The sequence below is a fragment of the Pseudorca crassidens genome, chromosome 15, assembly GCF_039906515.1.
Source record: "Pseudorca crassidens isolate mPseCra1 chromosome 15, mPseCra1.hap1, whole genome shotgun sequence".
NCBI classification, from domain to species: Eukaryota; Metazoa; Chordata; class Mammalia; order Artiodactyla; family Delphinidae; genus Pseudorca; species Pseudorca crassidens.
This window is the reverse complement of record NC_090310.1, coordinates 87,462,351-87,480,880: the sequence shown is the minus strand read 5'-3', so window position 1 is coordinate 87,480,880 and position 18,530 is coordinate 87,462,351. Positions and strand designations below refer to the sequence as shown.

Genomic DNA, 18,530 nt, shown 5'->3' with positions numbered 1-18,530 from the left:
TGTAGAGCACACGGCGGGCTTGTTTTCTGAGTCCAGTCGAAAAGCGTTTTCCTGTCAGGGGTGAGCTAAGCCCGTCATCTGTATTGATACAGCTGACAAGGTGGGTTCTGACTCGGTCACAGTGCTTTATGATGATGTGTACTTTTTATAGTTGCTCTGTTTTTTGGTGAGATGTGTAGTCTTTGCTCCTTAATTAAGAATTTTGTTTGTGTTTAGGATGGTTTTTAACTGTGCTCTAGTGGTTACTTTTGTATGTAAGTGTTTCTGGGCGTCTTCGGTCCCCGGTTTTCACGTGTGTTTCCTGTTCGGCTTGCGTCAGCCTTCTCCTCGGCTCCCCGGTGGCCACACTGCATCCGGAGCCTGTTGTGTCCCCTTCCCTTTCGTGCTTTGTTACATCATTTCTACCTTGTCACAGCGCTTGACGTTTCCCAGCCTCCTCCTCACCTCTGCTGTAGCACCAGCTGCGTGTTTATATATTATAAATGCTTATTGCTGCGTTTTTCTGAGGTTTCCCCGCTCTTCCCTTGTTGGGACGGCCCCTGCCTGTGGCTGAGCCTTCGCAAAGCTCAGGTGCAGAGTCCCCTGATGTTTTGCAGGTTGAAACGGTTTTTCTGTGGCCTTGATGTGTGGAGGACGGTTAGGCTGGATATACAAATGTGGGTTCACACTTGCTTTCAGTGATTTTTCGGTGCTGTTGCATTGCTTTCTGTGTTGGTTTGGGAAAGCCTGATGCCAGGTTAATTCTCTCGTCTTGATGGTTTATTTTCTCTTTTTACCTGGAGGGTTTTCTTTATCTTGGAAAGCTGACCGTTTTAGGAGACTTTGTGGAAGTTGATTTTTATGGGTTAACTTTCCCAGATGCCCACATGCCCTTTCAGTGTGTCGGTTTGTTTTGTTTTCTGTTTCTTGAAAGTTTCCTTGGATTATAGTTTGAGTGTTAACCTCTGCCGCACGTTTGTCTTCCTTCTCCGGGGGCTCTGACGACTGAGTACATGTCCTCCTTTGGTTGCTTCCTTTTCCCCTGTTTTTTTTCCTGGCCCTTTAATTTCTTTTCTTTGTCTCATTTTTAGTCTCTTGTTTTTCTGCCTTTCTTCTTTGCCTCTTACTACATTTTTATTCGAGTCTTTTCTCCCCTGAGCACCTTACAGTTTATATTAATTTCTGAGATACTTTTGTCCTTTTTTCTCATTTCTTTCTTGTGTCAAATCAACTCTCATTTCTTTCTGGTTTTCAATCCATTTTCCTCCTAAGTTTTGAGGTTTTGATTCAAGGTGATTTTCATATCCTCAGATGTTAAGTATATTTTGTTTTGTTGAAAGCGTTGTCTTACAGTTTTCTTGTTTTTCCAGACTGACTTTGTCTCTGATACGTGTGGAGTTTCATCTTCTGATTTTTTGCAGTGGTTCTTTGTGGACCTGCGTATCTTCCTCGTGTGCATTTTCATGGTTGGGGTGTTTACAAGATTCGCCCTCCGACGGTGCCCTCTGCTGACAATTCTGCAGAGCCCGGTGGCTTCGCGGGTGTCTGTCCGAGGGTGAGGAGGGCTGAGTGTCCTCTGGAGGCGAGGCCCTGTGCCTGCCGGCCCCTGCATTCCCCCCGCTTACTTCTTTGCCTGCCGCCGCTGCCCAGTTTCGAAGGACTCATCTCAGAAGCTGTGCGCTCTTAGGCCCCCCAGGCCCGCTCTGGCGGGAGCACCCCCCCCCCCCCCCCGCTCTGTCTCTGGTGCTCGGCCTCGTGGAGGCACTGTGGGCCCCGCCCAGGAGCATCGTTCCGCGTGGGGTCCGGGCCCCATCCTCGTGTTGTGCGGGTGCCGTGCCCCGGGTAGGTCTGTGTTTCCCTCCCTGTTCTGGACGGTTCTTGGGGAGACGATGGGAGGTGCCGGGGTGAGCTTGTCTTCAGCCTCCTGCGAGTGGCCCTTGTTCTGAGCTGAGCGCCCGAGGGGCTCCGTCGCTGCCGCTTTTCACAGCGCCCTCCAGCTGCCTGTGCTGGGAGTGGGCTCCGTTTCATGGACAAGTGTGGGGACTGCGCCGGCAGAAGCGGAGCAGAGCAAGCTGGCGGGGGCCTGTGCTCTTGGCGCCGTGACCTCATCACTCGCCGTCCGGGACGCAGGGACATCACGCGGGTTAGAGGTGCCCTCTCGTGGGCACAGACCTCTCACTGTTGTCGAGGGGGCTCTGGGGGGAGCGGCAACAAGGCCCCCGTGGTGCGAGTCCCCCCGAGACAGTCCCTGAGGGGCTGGTGCTCTCTGCCGACTGGGCGAGCGGCCACGGCAGGTCTGAAGCTGCGCCGGCTGCCACCGCTGGTTGTGCGCGGCCCTGGGGGCCCCAGCGAAGTGACCCCGCGAGCCAGGTGGGGTTGGGACGGAGGTGATTGTTTCCATTTGGTTTTCACCTTGAGTGTTTGTTGCCTGTTAGGTTGGTTGTGGTGTTTTTGACAGTGGAAAGATTGCCTTCAAAGGAGATACCAGCCTCCTTTCATGAATCCTCTCAGCAGTCCTGTGACAGGACATGATGAATGGTCACACAGCACTTTCAGGGAGGAAGCTGGCCTCCGGGAGAATGTAAACCGTGTGTCCACGGTCGCTTTGTTTCAACCCCAGTGCCTGCAAATACAAAACAAAACACACCGAATCAGCCTCTTTGCTGGAGTGTGAATGTTGTTGAAGGTGGACGCCGGCACCTGCCCCGCAGTTTTCTGTCATCTGAGGTCACTGCTGGTCGCTCAGCTGCCGTGCCCGAGGGCCGCTTCCCCAGGCTTCCCGCATGGGGCTCTGGGCCGGACCGGTCCTTGCGCCCGCGGGCTGGGCGCTGGGTTCCTGTGACCGCCTTCTGGCCAGGACACCCCAAGGGCAGTACGATCAAAGGACGGCACTCACCCCATGAAATCAGAAGTCATTTGAGTTGTCAAGTAGGATGCCTCTGAGCACATAGGCTTCTTATTCAAGTCCGTAGAACAGTGACGCATGGCAGCGTCGTGACCTTTGGAGCCTGAGACGTGCGGAGTGGGGCCGGTGTGGTCCCGGCCCCGGAGCCCTGGCTGTGGGCTGTGCTAACGCTTGCCTGTCCGGATTGTTTGGAAGCACTGCTGACTTCTGAAAAAGATCTCATTAAAATATTACTGGCAGGGATTGCTTGAGTTTCAGCTTTAAATGCTGTGCCTGAAGGGAGCCCTCACCCCTGTCCCAGCTGGGTTTGGCCGTTGAACTGTTTTGAAAGTAAGAACATCACACGTGGCCCAGAGTTGTAGCGAGTGTCACAGAAGACACCTGGCCCGTGGTTGAGGGAGCGCTTCGCTCTCCACGAGCCCCAAGGTCTGGCGCCGCCCTGTCTGTCCCGGGCGGGGAGGAGCTCCCACCCGCCTGACGGCCCGCCGGCCCCGCCCCAGCCGTCTGGCCAGGCGCTGGCCTCGGCTTGGCCTGCAGGCTCCCCCGCGGTGCAGAGGCTTCACACCCACAGGGCCCCCGGCGCAGGCCAGCTCTCCGGCCGCGGAGACGGAACCCCGTTTTCCTCCTGGCTCCTCTAAACTGTGTGCTTTCATCACCCCCTTTTCAGGGGCGGTTTGTCTTGTTCACAAAATGCTCCTTTAGGGCCGTTATGGAGACTCAGGGGAAACTGCCAGGAAAACCTAAATAGTTGTTCAAACACGGAAAAGTGTCACCAGAGGACCGGCCTGGAGGAGGGACCCCGGTGGTTTAGGGGTGTCTGAAGGGGGCATAAAGAACACGCGGTTAACGGTGGAAGGTGGAAGAAGGGCGTGCGTGCCCTGAGCTGCCCTGAGTGCCCAGGAGGGACCAGCCTCACCTGCCACCTGCTGGCTGCTTGCTGTGCTGCCGCTTCCTCCAGCATCCTAGGGCTCATCGCTCCCACCTTAAACTTCGAGAGAACGCTGTAAAAATACCACTGTAAGGTTTGCGCTTCAAATATACAAGAGCGACTTTAACCATCAGAATACAGACACTCAGTGTTCATTCCGAGTGGAAAACCGAGGACTGTCCGATTGGGAGTTGCGTGGTTCATGCCTGCGAGTGTCGGTTGGAGGTGGTGACATGCTGAAACCACGGGACGCTGCTGCTGAGGGGCGGCGACGCGGCAGGAGAGCGCCCGGAAACCCGCCTGTGCCAAGCGGGCAGGCATCAGAGCCCCAGCCGTCGCCCGGATCCCCGGCGGGCCGACCAGGCTGGGCGCCGAGCGGTACAGGCCAGCCGAACCGCCGCTGTCAGCCCGGGGAAGCAGGGAGCCCCCTCCAGGCCATGGACGACGTGGTGACTGTGGAGCCCTCGGCGCAGCCAGCCGACCACCGCCAGCCCGCCCAGCCCAGGAGTCTAGACCTTGCGGCCTTGGGAAGTGTGCCTTTGCCGGCAAAGCGGGGATGTCACGGCCGCCGCGGGCACAGCATCAGCACACCTGAGTCCCTGGACGCCTGGAGGTCGGGGACGCCAGCCACAAGCCCTGGAGCTGTTCTGCCGTCCCCTTGGGGCAGGAGCCGCCACCTTTTCCTTCCTCGTGCCCCAGGGGCCAGAGTCTGAGCTCTGGGGGGAATCTCGGGGTTAGTGTTCTCGAGCGCGTGCCTGAGAGCACCAATCCTGGAGGGTCGGCGTGCCCCCTGCTCTCACCCCTCCCCGTTAGGGACTCGTAAAGCACTTCAGCTCCAGCAGTAGGCCTGGCTTCCTCCAGAGCCAGGGTTTCTTGGGACACCTGTAGGGAAACGTGAGTTGGTCCTGGGGCGGCACCTGGCCCTGCCCCTTCCTTCCAGCGCCGAGGGCCCTGCCCACCTCTGCGCACCACTAACTCGGCTGTCTTCTCCTTTCTCGTCACCAGGGCTCGGGCCCAGGCTCAGCGGTCCCAGGCAGTTCCGGCGTCGGAACCCCCAGACAGTTCACGCGACAAAGGATCACGCGGGTCAACCTCAGGGACCTCATATTTTGTTTAGAAAATGAACGTGAGACAAGCCATTCACTGTTGCTCTACAAAGCATTCCTTAAGTAGCACGGACGCGGCCTCTTAGCCGGCGACGCCTGGGGCTTTTTCTATATTTGCAGATGACGCCTTTTTGTAACAAGCAAATGGGATATTGTTTAAAAGCAGCCACCTCTTTACAATGGAACAGTTTTATATTCCTGTTTCTAAGTCAACTCTTCAGTATGAAGGAAAACACGTTTCTGTAACAGAGAACAAGAGGCCCACGGGTACTCTTAAAGGACAATTAAATCTTAACTCATCTTTGATCGAGTGGCCTTCTTGCCAAACAAGCCATATATAAAAACTGATGGAATCGTTTAGCAAATAAGTAGCTGCCCTCTGTCACCTCATAGCGGTTTCTACATCGTTTGTGCATTTGGTTTAGTTCAACCCAACTTACTGCGGAGGTGTGTGTCTACAGCCGATGACCTCATTTCATTTATTTTATTTTTGTATTAGTCAGTTGGCAAAGCAAACTGATTTTTTTAGACTATTTATCTCCCTCCCGTCCCCGGCCCTCCATTCAGGACCCTCAGGGAGCAGGCAGCTCACTGCCCGCCTGCGCCTGGGGCTCCTCCCTTTCTGCTTCGTGGGGCCCGGCGACGCGGCTCCTTCTGAATGTGTGGGGTCAGCATCTGTACAAATGCATTTTATTTGCTATCGTTTGTAAAGCTGTAAAGTTAAAAGAAATGAAAACCTTTTCAGCATAAATCTATTTTACTTGCACTGTTTTTTAGCTAAAAGTGAAAAAACTTAGACGAAATAAAACCAGAGTTGAGAAGAATCATCAGAAGACTGTTTCTCAGTGTGAATCAAGTGTTGAAAACTGGTTGGTGTATTTTGTCAGTAATTGTACATAACCTTTGGCACACAACGTGAGGACGGCTATGTAGCTATAATTATTTTGCTAAGAGGCTGTATGCAAGCTGTGGACTCGCTTTACAGACGTCCAGAGCAAAAGCCCCTTCTTTGTACCTATTTTTTTATTACAAATATACTAATTGGTTCTTTATATTTTCAGAGGTTATTGTATTAAATTGTCTATTGATAGTACTTTTATGACTGTAAATACTTCGGCTTTCTCGTGTGAATTCTCACGTTAGACTTTATTCGCGCGTGTGAACTGAATGCTGATCAGTATTTTTTACCAACGCCTGAAAACTGTTACACCTTTTATTTTGTCTTTTAGGAAATCCCTGTCTTTCCATTTTTTCATGTAAATTTTGCACAGTTACTTGTTCATATGTAAATATTTTACTTTCAGAAATGAAGTTTTTAATTGCTATTGTTTTATATAGGATTGAAAGAAAATTAACTCCTTTATTAAAAACAAATTTATCTGTATTTGTTTTGCCTATTTTTCCCAGTTTTCCAGTTGTAGATTCTGCTGCCAGAGATTCAGCTCTGGTTCCGCTGAGGTGTGTATTTATGAGCTACTTGTTAGAATCAGTGTCTAAAACCCAGCGAATCTGGTAGAAATAGCCTCACTTCCAAGGACAGGACCTGCGTGCTCCAGAGTAGGACCCGGTGGGTCACGTCGGAGGGCCCGGAAGCCGAGCTCAGGCCTTGCCCTCAGCCTGGGGCTCCCCACGTCGGACACAGATGGACTTGCGCAGCGTGGACGCCGGGCTCCCGTCCGTGCAGAGGCACAGGGGCACCCCTGGGAGAGGGAAGGTAAGGCGAGGGGTGGGGGAGATCCGGGGTGGGGGGGGGCAGCCCCAGCCCTGATGTGGACCCACCCCCTGGCTGGGGAGGGCGGGGTCTCTGGAGGCCCCGCCCCATCTGGCGGTGAGCATGACAGGTTGGCCTCGATGAACCATAGCTCCCGAGGGGCCCCCCTTTCAGAGGCTTAGCCGCCTACGTCCCCACCAGCGCTCGGCCTCTCGAGCCACAGACCCTGTCCCTGGCGTGATGGTTTTCGGCATCTGGCTTTCACGTTAATTTTGACGATTTGCTGGATCTCCCATGATCCGTGGGCTTACTTACGAGGTACAGTCTCATTCTGGTACCTGTTGCGTCAGTTGCCTGGGGCTGCTGTGACGGAGCACCATGGACCGGTAGCTGAGACCACAGGTTTTGGTCGTCTCCGTTCTGGAGGCTGAAGTCGAGACCCAGGTGTGTGGGCCGTGTTGGTTCTGAGTGCGGTGGTGGAGGACGTGCCCTGGTCCCCCGGCTTCTGGTGGTCGCGGGCATCTTGGATGTTCCTTGGGACGTAGGAGCGTCGCCCCTTCACCTTTCCGTGGTGTTTTCGCCGTGTGTGCATCTGTCTTTGTGTCTGAGTTTCTCCTTTTCACAGGATACCAGTCGTTGGGATGAGGGCCCATCCTAGTGACCTCATTTGAACTTGATGACCTCTGTGAAGACCCTGTGTCCAAATAAGGTCATGTCCTGAGGTCCTGGAGTGTTAGGACCGCCACACAACCCCGGCATAAGCTTTTTTTTTTTTTTTTAAGGGAGGGGGGGATTGCAGTTCAACCTGTAACTTAGCCTGTGATTTTGGATGATGAAAGAAACTAAATCTGGATTTTCAGAGCCTGAGCAGGGAGTACCAGGGGCACGACTTCCAGTCTTCCACCTGCGTGAAAACGCCCAAGGCGGTTGATTAATTAGGTCATGCTTGGACTTTCTGTCACGACTAATACTTTGTTTTCACTAAGTTCTTGGCCTGAAATAAACTAGGTCAGTCAGTAAAGGGCAGCAGCGCTTGGGTTTCTGCAGGTGCAATAGCTTTAGCTCCGGCTTCTCTGCACGTCCTCCTGGGCCCAGTCGTTCTGCCAGGGGCCTCGCCGAGGCAGACTGACGCTCGCCGGGGATGATCCCTGGCAGAAGCGTGGCCAGCAGCCTCGAGGCGCCTTTATCCGTTATTTCTCCCTCCTGTGGGCGCCGGGTGCTGTTGTTTCAGCACAACACCTTACCAGTTGTCCGAAGTCCGAGTCGCGTACCTCTGTGGGCTTGGGGTAGAGTGCTGTGGGGATGGGCCAGGGCCATGACAAGGACGTCTGCTTTCACCACGTCCATTCCCCAGGGAACTGCAGTCCCAGGCGGGCAGAAAGGCGAGAGAGAGAAATGAGGACTGAAGGTGAGGGCTGGACCCTGAGGCAACGCAGTCGAGTGCACAGAAATCCCAAAAGAATCCATGCGCACGGCGCTGACACGGTTCCGGTGCTTGTGCGTTTTGTAAGATTTCGGGGTGCAAGGTCAGGATCCAGAATCAACCGTAATCCCTTAGCCAGCAGCAAAAAGCTAGAAAAGTAGCATTAACACCACCACCAGGAACATTGGGATACGTGGGAATACATACAGTTAAAGATGTCTAAGATCATTACACTGAAATTAGACGAAAGGAGACCTAAAGGGAGAAACTTCGCTGTACCCCCGGAGGGGACCCAGTATTGTGAAGATAGCGGTTCTCTCCCAACTGATTCAATGCTGTCCCGGTTAGAATCCCAGCAATTTTCATAGAAACTGACAATCTGATTCTAGAAACTTACATGAATCTGCAGAGGACTTAGAATAGCCAAGACAATCTAGAACAAAATTGAAGTATTTCCACCCCTAGAGTTCATGACTTCCTGTAGAGCTGCAGTAATTGGGACAGCGTGGTATTGGCGTAAAGACAGACAGGATCCACGAACAAAACAGAGAGTCCAGAAAGGGATCCATACGTTACGGTCACTAGGTTTTCGCTGGTGCGACCGGATGCCCTGTGGGTGGGTGGGGGGAACGTGAGCCCGCACACCACAGGTATCACTTCGAGATGGATCACAGGCCTGGAAACGGGGGCTAAAACTGCAAAGCTTCTGGGGGAAAACGTCGGAGATCGTCATGACGTGGGAGCGGGCAGGGATTTCTAAGGGCATAGAAGGCACAAACCACAGAGAAAACATTGGAAAATTGGACTTTAAAGTTACAAACTTTCTCTCATCGAAAGATGCTCTTGTGACAGTGAGAGGGCAAGCCAGAGACTTCCAGAAAATACTTGCGAAGTGTACGCCCGGCAAAGGACCCGTGTCCAGAATATACAAAGAATTCCACAGCTCAGCAGTCAGAAGACAACTTGGTAAAGAACGTGCGAGACCCTTGAACAGGTACTTCATGGAAGGGCTGCCCGTGAGCCAACAGGCAAATGAAAAGGTGCTCGTCGTTACGGGTCATCGGAGAAACACAAAACCACGGTGAGATTCCACCACTCGCCCACGTTGGCTCAGATGATAAAGGTTGACGGTGTCGTGTGGGGGTGGAGCTTCACACAGGCTGTCAGTGTGTAACGTGGCGGAGCCACTCGGGAAACCGTGTCACGCCTGGTAACGTAAACATGCGTGACCCCGCAGTCGCGCCCCTCTGCGTCTACTCGGGGAAGTGGGTGCCTTGTCCTCCGGAGACACCTTGCGAGGATGCTCACTGAGGCTCTGCTCGTTGACGGGGTAAAATGGGGACGGCCCGCGTGTCCATCGGAAGGTGAGTGCGGGCAGACCAGAGGGTATTTATTCAGTGAGATACTCCCCGGGAGTAAGCGGAACGCGCTGATGATGCCGTCAGTAACGTACCCACGAGTTTCCTGAGAATTACGCTGGGAGAAGCCCGCCGTGGAAGCCCCCGCTCACCCGACCCTGTTCGTTCGCCTGTAGCTCGAGAACGGGCAGAACTCCCAGCTGTGACGGGCGTCCGAGCGCGTTCCCCAGGCTGGAGGGGCCCCGGGCCCTCTGGGCTGATGGAAGTGCCGTCGGGATCTGGGCAGTGGTTACGTGGGTGTGAACACGTGTGAAAGGTTAGGCTGACAGGTTAAGATCTGTGTGTTTTAGCGTGTGTGAAGTGTACCTCAGGAGAGCGTGGGGGAAAGACTCCAGAGCTGAGCGTCGGACCCCCTGGGTGGGGCCTCGGCTCCACCTGGGCCGGTGACGTGGTGCCACGCGGGAAGGCACGCGAGTGTCTCGGGATAGGTGTGCTAAGTAGGAGACAGCTTGTGATCTTCTGGGAATGCTGTTATCAAGGCAAATCTTGTGATTATCCACAGTTCACTTGTTTTCCCTTCTGTCACAACTGTGGTCTCCAAGTGTAAACTTTTATCGAAAAGAGGACTTTCCTGGTGGCGCAGTGGTTAAGAATCCACCTGCCAGTGCAGGGGACGCGGGTTCGAGCCCTGGTCCGGGAAGATCCCACATGCCGCGGAGCAACTAAGCCCGTGAGCCACAACTGCTGAGCCTGCACTCTGGAGCCCACGAGCCACAACTACTGAGCCTGCGTGCCACAACTACCAAAGCCCGTGCACCTAGAGCCCATGCTCTGCAACAAGAGAAGCCACCGCAATGAGAAGCCCGCGCAGCACAACAAAGAGTAGCCCCCGCTCACCACTACTAGAGGGAGCCTGTGCGCAGCAACGAAGACCCAATGTAGCCTAAAGAGAGAGAGAGACAGAGGGAGAGAGAGAGAAGAAAGGGAAAGAAAGAAAACATATCTGAGAACACAGAGGTCTTAAAATGACTTATTACAGCTGAACAAATAAAGCATTAAAAAAAAATTAACAAAAAAACTTCATCTAAAAGAAACAACAGTCCACCCAGTGTCCCTCAGCCTTGCCCGTCCCAGTATCCGAGGCCACAAGGCAGCTGCTCTGGTCTCATGTTCTGTCAATCTGAGCAGCCCTGGGGACCCCTTTGAGTCCTGCGTAGCCTTCATGCCTTGCATACAGCAAGTGCTCAACCAGTGCATGCTCTCACGGTGGAGGTATGCTCTTAGCCCCAGGCCATAAGCAGCCTTTCCGAGCTCCCCTTCCACGGCGACAGGCTGGCAGCCTCTCTGTCCTCCAGATCGTTCTGGCCTCACCTGGGTCACCTGGCCCGGGAAGGACCAGCCCAAGGGGACGTGTCCTGTTTCCTTCGGAGACTCGCAAGGGAAACAAGTCACGTTCCTCCTTACAAATTTAGCTGCCTCTTGAGGCGGTTGTATCAGGCTTTAAGTCCTAACTGCCAGACTCTGTTTCTGAGGGGAACAGGCCTGCACAGATCCATTGCTTTTCTGAAATGTATTTGTTCAGCAAGTGCCTGCGAGAGGGCCGGGCGCCGTCGCAGAGGGGGTCGGCCTTGGGCTGGAAGAGGTGGCCAGGAGCCCACCGGGTGGCAGGGCGCAGCGGAGGCCGCGGCCTGGGCAGAGGGGGGGGTGTGTGTGTGTGTTGGGGGGACAGGGCTTCTCCTGCTGGTGCAGCTGGGGAGAAAGGCAAGCACACTTTGTGTGCTTGTTTGGAAATCAGAAGCACAGTGAGATGCTAGCAGCACACCATCGGGAAAAGACCGGCCGTGCCAAGTGCCGGGAGGATGAGGGCCCGGGAGCTGCGCGGCTGCAGGGTGCACGGCCCTGGCAGTTTCTTCAGAAGTGAGATGTGTGTTATGACCACGTCCACTCCCACACCCTGCCGACGCACTCCTGGGCTCTCACCCGAGAGGAATGGAAGAGCCGTCTGTGCAAAGATTGTACACGAGTTTTCCTAGCGGCTTCATCTCAAATGGCTAAAAACTGGAGGAACCCTAACTGTCCCTCTCCAGGTGAAGGGGTATGTTGGCCTGTTCCTACAGGGAGGGGCCGCTCGGTGCCACAGTGAGTCTTGGGGTGACGGGGGTGATGATGAGGGAACGCAGCCTGGCCAGAGGGCCCCGTGGGGTTTCCTTTATGTGGAGCGTTGGGGTGGCCTGGGGGGTGGGGGGAGTCCTGCAAAGGGTGCGAGGAATCTTTGGGATCCTGGGATGTTTGTCACCTTGATTGTGGTGGTGCGTGCAAGCGTTGGAACATTTCAGATGGCACGTGGAAATACGGGCAGTTTACTGTGCATCCGCAGTATCTCGGTAAAGGCGCAGAAATAAGGGGATGTGGATAAAAAAATGTGCTGTGTTTCTAGGGGGGCACTGGCTTGGATGGGATGTGGCCAGGAGGAAGGTGTAGGTGGCAGTGGCTGGGAGGGAGGCGGACACGTCCTGGCGCTGGACAGATGAGGGGTGGGGGACCCGCAGTTCCCACAGCGTCTGCAAGTGTCGTCCAGGGCAGGGGGTGTGTGGCGAAGTTTGGCTGCAGAGTCCTTGGGGTGCCACGTGAAGGGTTCGGGGCCAGGACAAGGTTAATCATCAGGCTGGGGACAAGGGGTGCCAAAGAGGGGTGAGCAGCTGCCCAAGGAAGCCGGGGGGCCTGCAGTTGGGATTGTGCTGAGTGGGGAGCGAGTGGGGAGCGGGGATGGGCATGGGGACGCATGGGGATCAGACGGGAGATGCTGGAGCATATTATACTCCTGGGGGATGGGCGGCGGTGGCTGCTGCAGCAGTGGCGGCAGGGTGGGGCGTGCTAAGGAAGAGAGAGGGGGCAAGGAGTGGGGGGACTGGGCGCGGGAGGGGAGGGGAGGGGAGGGATGCAGGCACTCCACAGAAAGGGGCTGGTAGGAGGTCAGCTTTTCTGCCTAGGGCCACCTAGACTGCTGCTTCTCGAGAGCTTGGCTCGAAGTGAGGCCAGTACAGAACACGAGAGTGGTGTCCTTGGAGCACTTGGATCCAGCCGTGCCTGAAGGCCAGCACTGAGCCTTTTTTGGACGTGTTGGGGCAGGGTGGTGACAAGAATTTCACTTGTCAATTCAACCAGGCCTGCACATCCAGCCCAGCCCTGAGAACTGGCTCCCAGGAGTTTGAGGAAGGACCGAAGACCCCCCAACATTGCAGACTGCACCCTGGAAAGAACCTGTCCGAGTACTCCCACCCTCACGGTCCCTCCCCTCTCCTCCCCTCCTAGGGCAGACTCAGCGAGGAAGCCTGGTGTAGCCCCCAAGCCTGGCTGGGCCAAGGACCCACACCAGAGCGGAGGGGAGGGGCCGTCCCCTGGGAGGGGGCCTCTGCAAACTCAGGGTGAGGGCATGTCAGGGATTTCTGGAAGAAGGGAGACATGCGGAGAAGTAGGTTGAGGGGGTGGTGACATCCTCGGACTGAGGCTTCTCATTTGGGCACCAGAAGAAGGGGTGGGGTCTCCAGGCCTTGCCCCACAGCGTCCGCACTTGCTGTGTTCCTGGCAGGGCCGGCCCAGGGCCCCCTGACCCCCCAGCGCGGAGTCGGGGCTCACACCCCCGCCTCTGGATGCAGACAGCATTTCACCCTCTGGGCCTCAGTGTCCTCAGCTCTGAAGTGGGGTTAACCTAAGAGCCCTAACTGCAGCCCCCTGGGCAGAGGGACCAGAGATGCTAATTCACCAGCGGGCGTGGGGTCTACGGGGCGCTCTCCGGGACCCGTCCCAATGCAGCGGCGGGTCTGTGCCAGAGGCCAGGACCAGCGGGGCGAGGAAGCAGGCCGGAGGGAGAATGGGAATGGGCTCGCCCGAGGCCACCGCCCTGCGGAGCCCGGTGCGTCCTGGGGGCCACGCGGGGACCACTTCCGCGCATCCCAGGCCGGGCCGCCAGGTGGCGGTGTGGGGCCGCGGGACCAGGACGCCCCACCGGCTCGCGGGAGCGGGGCGCACGGGGTGGAGGGCGGGTGGGGACGGGGCAGCGAGGGGGGGGGCGCACGTGACCCACGGCGGGGGGGCGGGGCGCTTGAGCCGGCGGGGCTGCGGTGCACGCGGGTGGGGGCACCAGCGGAGGGTCGCTGGGGCGCGCGCTTCTCAGGTCCTTGGCGGTGAGACGCCTCGCGCCGCAGTTCACCTCCCGGGAGGAGGGGCGAAAACCTGGCTGGCGCGCCCAGGTTTAGGGACCAGAGGCTCTGTTACTAAGCTGATTGCCCCCGCGGGGCAGCTGTGCACCTGGCCCCCCAGGCCTGGCGGGAGTGGGCGACGAGTCCGTGCATCCAGAAGGCTCCAGAAAAGCTACCGAAATGTTATTAAAAAGCATGGGCGCGCCTCCGTGTGGATGAAAAGGCTCATCAGTAGTCAGTCTAAGAAAGAAATGCACACTTTTATTGGTGCCGGCCTGAGGGTTATAACCCAGGAGACAGACGCCTCTCAGGGGGCTCTGAGGACTGTTGAGAAGAGGTGAGGGGGGAGGTCAGCACACGTACATGTGATTTTGATGATGGTGTACATGTACCCAAGCACAGTTTGGTAGAAGGTCACTGCTGTTCTCCAGGAACAGATCTCTTAGCTAATGGTTTTAGTGCTTTTCTAAGTATGGGAAGAGGCGAGAAACAGGGCTCATAAAATTTTCTCCTGAAAGTACTTCCTGAGGGCCAGTTCCGCCTTGATCTCCGCTCTGAGTTCCTTTCCGGATGTGCTGTTAGGTCAGCGACGCCAGTGGCTGACTTGTTTCTCGTAGAGCTGGATGGTGGGCAGCGGTCTTTGTGTACAATCCCCTCCCTTTCGGTCTTAACTTCTACCCAGGTTTGGGAGGCATTTCATGACCAATTTGTCCCATGGCGCTAGGAATGCTCATTCCCTGGTCAGGTGAGGATGCCATGGATGGGCCACTCGATGGGCTGTTCCTGGACCAGGCTCCGTTAACAATAGCCCAAGCCTCTGGCCGCCTGTCTCACAGTCTGTTGTGGTCCAGGAAACCGTTCCCTCTTGTCGCTTTGTCCCACATCCAGAGCTACACTATTACAATCATTGATCTTATACAACTGTGTATTTGGTCAGTGGTTTCAAGTCCCCTAGTCATGAATTTTATCAGAGGTTCAGTCACACGTTTGGTAACGCAAAACCCAATAATCGGGTAGAATGGGCAGTGACGTTAACAAGGTCATGAGTGAGTATTTAAGCTGAGAACTTTCATTGGGTGCAGCCCCGTATCTCCCCAGGTCATCTGATTAGTCTGTTCTGCACCAGTCATTATCTTTAAGGGAAATGATATAGTGGCCTTGTCCGTAAAGTCCACCAAAGACGTCTGCACGTACAGGACGAGTGGTGGCTCATTGAGGCCCCCTTACGGGACTAAGAAAGGAACGTTATCTTTTAGGGAATTACGTGGCTGGTACCAGAAGAAGAAAAATTGATCTTTATTTCTGCGCAGGTATCCCCGGAGGGGAGGCAGGAGGCCAAAGGGCAGAGAAAAAAAGTATGAGTTTTTCTCGTTTGCCTTAAAATGTGAATTTTTATTTCATCACCCACACCGCCAGACAGAAGATATAAAAGAAAGGCCCCGGGACCCCACAAAGGCTCTTCCCACGGGCCGCCTGGGTTCCACCGTGGAGAGTCCTAGGCTGGCCTGACAGAGCAGGCAAAAAGCAGACACGCGCAGAGATGAGCGTCCTCAGGCCCTGAAGTGGCCTGGCCCATCCCTGTCCACCGCTTGTAGCTGACCAGCTGCCCGGGGTCACCCCATCCTGCTAACGGAGGATGAGGTGGGGGTGCAGGGGTTGGCGCCCGCCGTCCCGCAGAGGGCACGTGCCCGTGAGGGCGCAAAGGCCCGTCAGATTCTTCCAGGCGTGGTCACTGGCCCTTCCCGTCCAGCAGCCTTGCACGGATTCCTCCACATCTGTAGCCCTGACTGCCAGCCCAGAGGGAAATCCTGCAGCTTCCCAAGAGAGGCCCTGAACCCAGGTTTTCTTTCTTTCTTTCTTTCTTTTAAGGTGTTTTGTTTTTTTGGATGTGGACTTTGTTTTTTTTTAAAGTCTTTATTGAATTTGTTACAATACTGCTTCTGTTTTATGTTTTGGTTTTTTGGCCGTGAGGCCTGTGGGGTCTTAGCTCCACAACCAGGGATCGAATCCGCACCCCCTGCACTGGAAGGCGAAGTCTTACCCACTGGACTGCCAGGGAGGTTCCCCAGGTTTTCTTTCTGGTGGTGGTGGAGGGTTGGGGCGGGAGGTGGGTGACTGGTCCCACCTGGCCCTCCCAGCAGGCCCAGCTGACCGGTGCCCGACTGCTGCCTACTCCTCAGTTACTCCTGACCACCGGCCTCTGAGTTTCCATGGCAACCGTTCCAGAAGTTTAAAAGGAAGGAAAAGGCCAGGGTGCAAGCACAGACCCACTCCTGGCTCCAGGTGCAGAGTGCTCTCCCCCTCCACCCTCTGCCTGGCCACTCGGGCCGGCATGCTTCTGGAAGTTTCTTTGCCCCCCTCCCTAAGTCACCCCGAGTCTTTCCTCAGTGTTCAGCAGTGGGCAGAGGTCTCCGCCAATGGGACCGGAGCAAAGTGCCCACCGGCTGCCCCGGTGTGTGGTGAGTGGGGACGGTGTGCGTTCTGTGAACAAACCCCCCCCCCGTGTGTACACACTGCAGGCTTGCCGACCACAGCGCGTGTCCCTGGGGGCTGGCCACGTACTGGGGATCCCCTGGGTGCCCGCACACCCCGGGGCCACGCCAATGTGCTCCTGGGCACTGGGACTGCAGCCCGTCTCAGTTCATCTTCCCAACCACCCACCGGGCAGGTGGTGTTGGCCCGGAGCCCTTTAGGGGACTTGTCCAAGGTCAGGAGCTCCAGGAGGAGCGGAGCTGGACTCAGGGCAGGCTCTGGCTACACACTCGCTGCTGCCCCAGGAAGGCCAGGGGCCTGGTTAGCATGTCTTTTTTTTTTATATAAATTTATTTATTCTACTTTTGGCTGTGTCGGGTCTTCGCTGCTGTGAGTGGGCTCTCCCCAGTTGTGGCGAGCGGGCCTCTCATCGCGGTGGCTCCTCTTGTTGCGGAGCGCGGGCTCTAGGTGTGCAGGCGTCAGTAGTTGTGGCTCGCGGGCTCTAGAGCGCAGGCTCAGTAGTTGTGGCTCACGGGCTTAGTTCCTCTGCAACATGTGGAATCTTCCCGGACCAGGGCTCGAACCCATGTCCCCTGCACTGGCAGGCGGATTCTCAACCACTGCGCCACCAAGGAAGCCCTGGTTAGCATGTCTTGACAGCTGGGACGTGAGCTCCTCCTGGCCAGGCCACCCTGGACGCTGGGAACACAGTGGGGACATCCAGGGAGGTCGCTGCCTGTTATGATGTATAGACAGGCCAGAGGAAGAACTTGGGGTAAGACACGTGAACGTAAATAATGAAGTTGTTCAAGGAATCAGACAAGGAGGAAGGACAGAGAGGACCGCAGGGCGGGTCGGGGGGGCTTGCCCCACGGAGAAGTCTGAGCGTTCAGGGCCACGAGGGTCTCCCGGGCTTTGCAGGGGGGTTGCTGCTCACGTGGAGCCCCGGCTGCCCGGGCGCCCTTCCCACTGCCCGGCCCAGCAGGGCAGGGCCTGGAGAAGTAATGTCGCTGTGGCAGGGGCTCAGCGGGGCCAGACCTCACCCCTCTCTGTCCCCCTTCTTGCCTTTGAGGTAAATTTCCAAGCAGGTGATTTTTCCTAAACAGGCAGAAGTTCCTGTGGGCGTGTCCTGAGGCCACACCGGAGCGGGGCCCGGCGGCTGGAGTTCAGCACCACGGTCAGCACCCTCCAACTAAGTGAGTCAGGACAGCCGTGCGTGTGTGTGCGTGTGTGTGTGTGTGTGTGCGCGCGCGCGCACCTGAGTCTGAGTGAGCGTGAGCGTAGGGGTTGGGTTGGGGACGGGATTGGTGGGCATTTGGGGGATGTGATGGGGCACGTGGGCTGGGAGGGCGGAGAGTGGTCTGTCAGGCTCAGAGTCTGGCCACACCCCACTCCTTTGGCTCTTCAGCGGGTGTCCTGGGCCTTGTGCTTTCAGTGTCAACCTTGAGGGTCCTTGTTTTCCGAGGCCTAATGCTGTCCGGATGAGGCAGTGCTCACGAGGACCTCAGCCTGCAGAGTGCCCCGAATCTGATACAACCCCTGAGGGCCCGAGTCAGGACGAGGTTACTGCCCCCAGGCCCCCCGTGGGGGAGGCCGCTGGCTGGCGCAGCAGGTGTCGGGGAGCGTGGGGTGGTCTTCAGGTCCTCTCGTTCCGGGGCGGGCCCCTCTGGGAGCCTCCCGCCCTCAGTCCTGCTGCCGAAGGGGGCCGACTGGACCACTTACTCTGCTCCCACCCATGCACCCAGGGACCGGACGAGCCCCGTCCCTCTCTGAGGAGGCTGCTTAAAGTTGCAGTTTGGAGGGTCGGGGAGACCCTGCTTGTGCTCCTGCACTGCCCCGCCCGCCTTGGTCTGAGGTGCTTTGCGGCTGTGCAGGAGAGGCCTGGCCCTGGGTACTGTGGGGGCAGGTCCCGGTGAGCTGGCAGCGCTCCCGCCCTCGGGGAGGGGCCTGCTGGGGCAGGAGGCGGGCTTTGGTCTGCGCGTGTGGGTGCGGGGCTCGTGCTTGTGCCCCTTGGGCTCGGGGAGCAGTGGGCTCACTTAACATGGTGGTGCCGGCACGTTCCTGGCAAACAGTAACAAGGTCAAACTGGCCCCAAAGTTGGCCGCCGCCATCCTCTGCGGAGTGGGAGTCCCCGCGTCCCACGCGTCTCGCTGTGAGATGCTGTGTTGGGGTGTCTGGCACGGCAGAGTCGTGATGACCGAGCCCTCCCTCGCTTCCCCTGCCCAGCCTTGGGCTGTCCTGGGGGCACGTCCCTGAGTAGATGGGAGGAACGTGTGTGTGAGGGGGGAGGGGAGCTTTTGTCGGGGCACTTAGGGGCGGGGAGAAGGTGGGAGAGGACGCGGAGACGTGCCCAGGAGAGCCGAGAGTGTGCCTGGCTCTTGTGAGGCAGTGCCCAGCCTGAGATTATCGGTTAAAATTGGGCTCAGGGTGGAAGTTTATTTTCTTTTTC

General features: G+C 56.6%; 1 protein-coding gene across 1 annotated transcript in view; it reads left to right on the top strand.

Moving 5' to 3' along the window:
* The window catches only part of TAF4 (TATA-box binding protein associated factor 4), a 71,474-nt gene extending 65,172 nt beyond the window's left edge, over window positions 1-6,302 (top strand). Inside the window, exon 15 of the mRNA XM_067708634.1 lies at window positions 4,818-6,302. Coding sequence (XP_067564735.1) covers window positions 4,818-4,985 — 168 coding nt within the window. The 3' untranslated portion in view covers window positions 4,986-6,302. The remainder of the gene's footprint in view (window positions 1-4,817) is intronic.
* The last annotated feature ends 12,228 nt before the right edge of the window (window positions 6,303-18,530 follow it).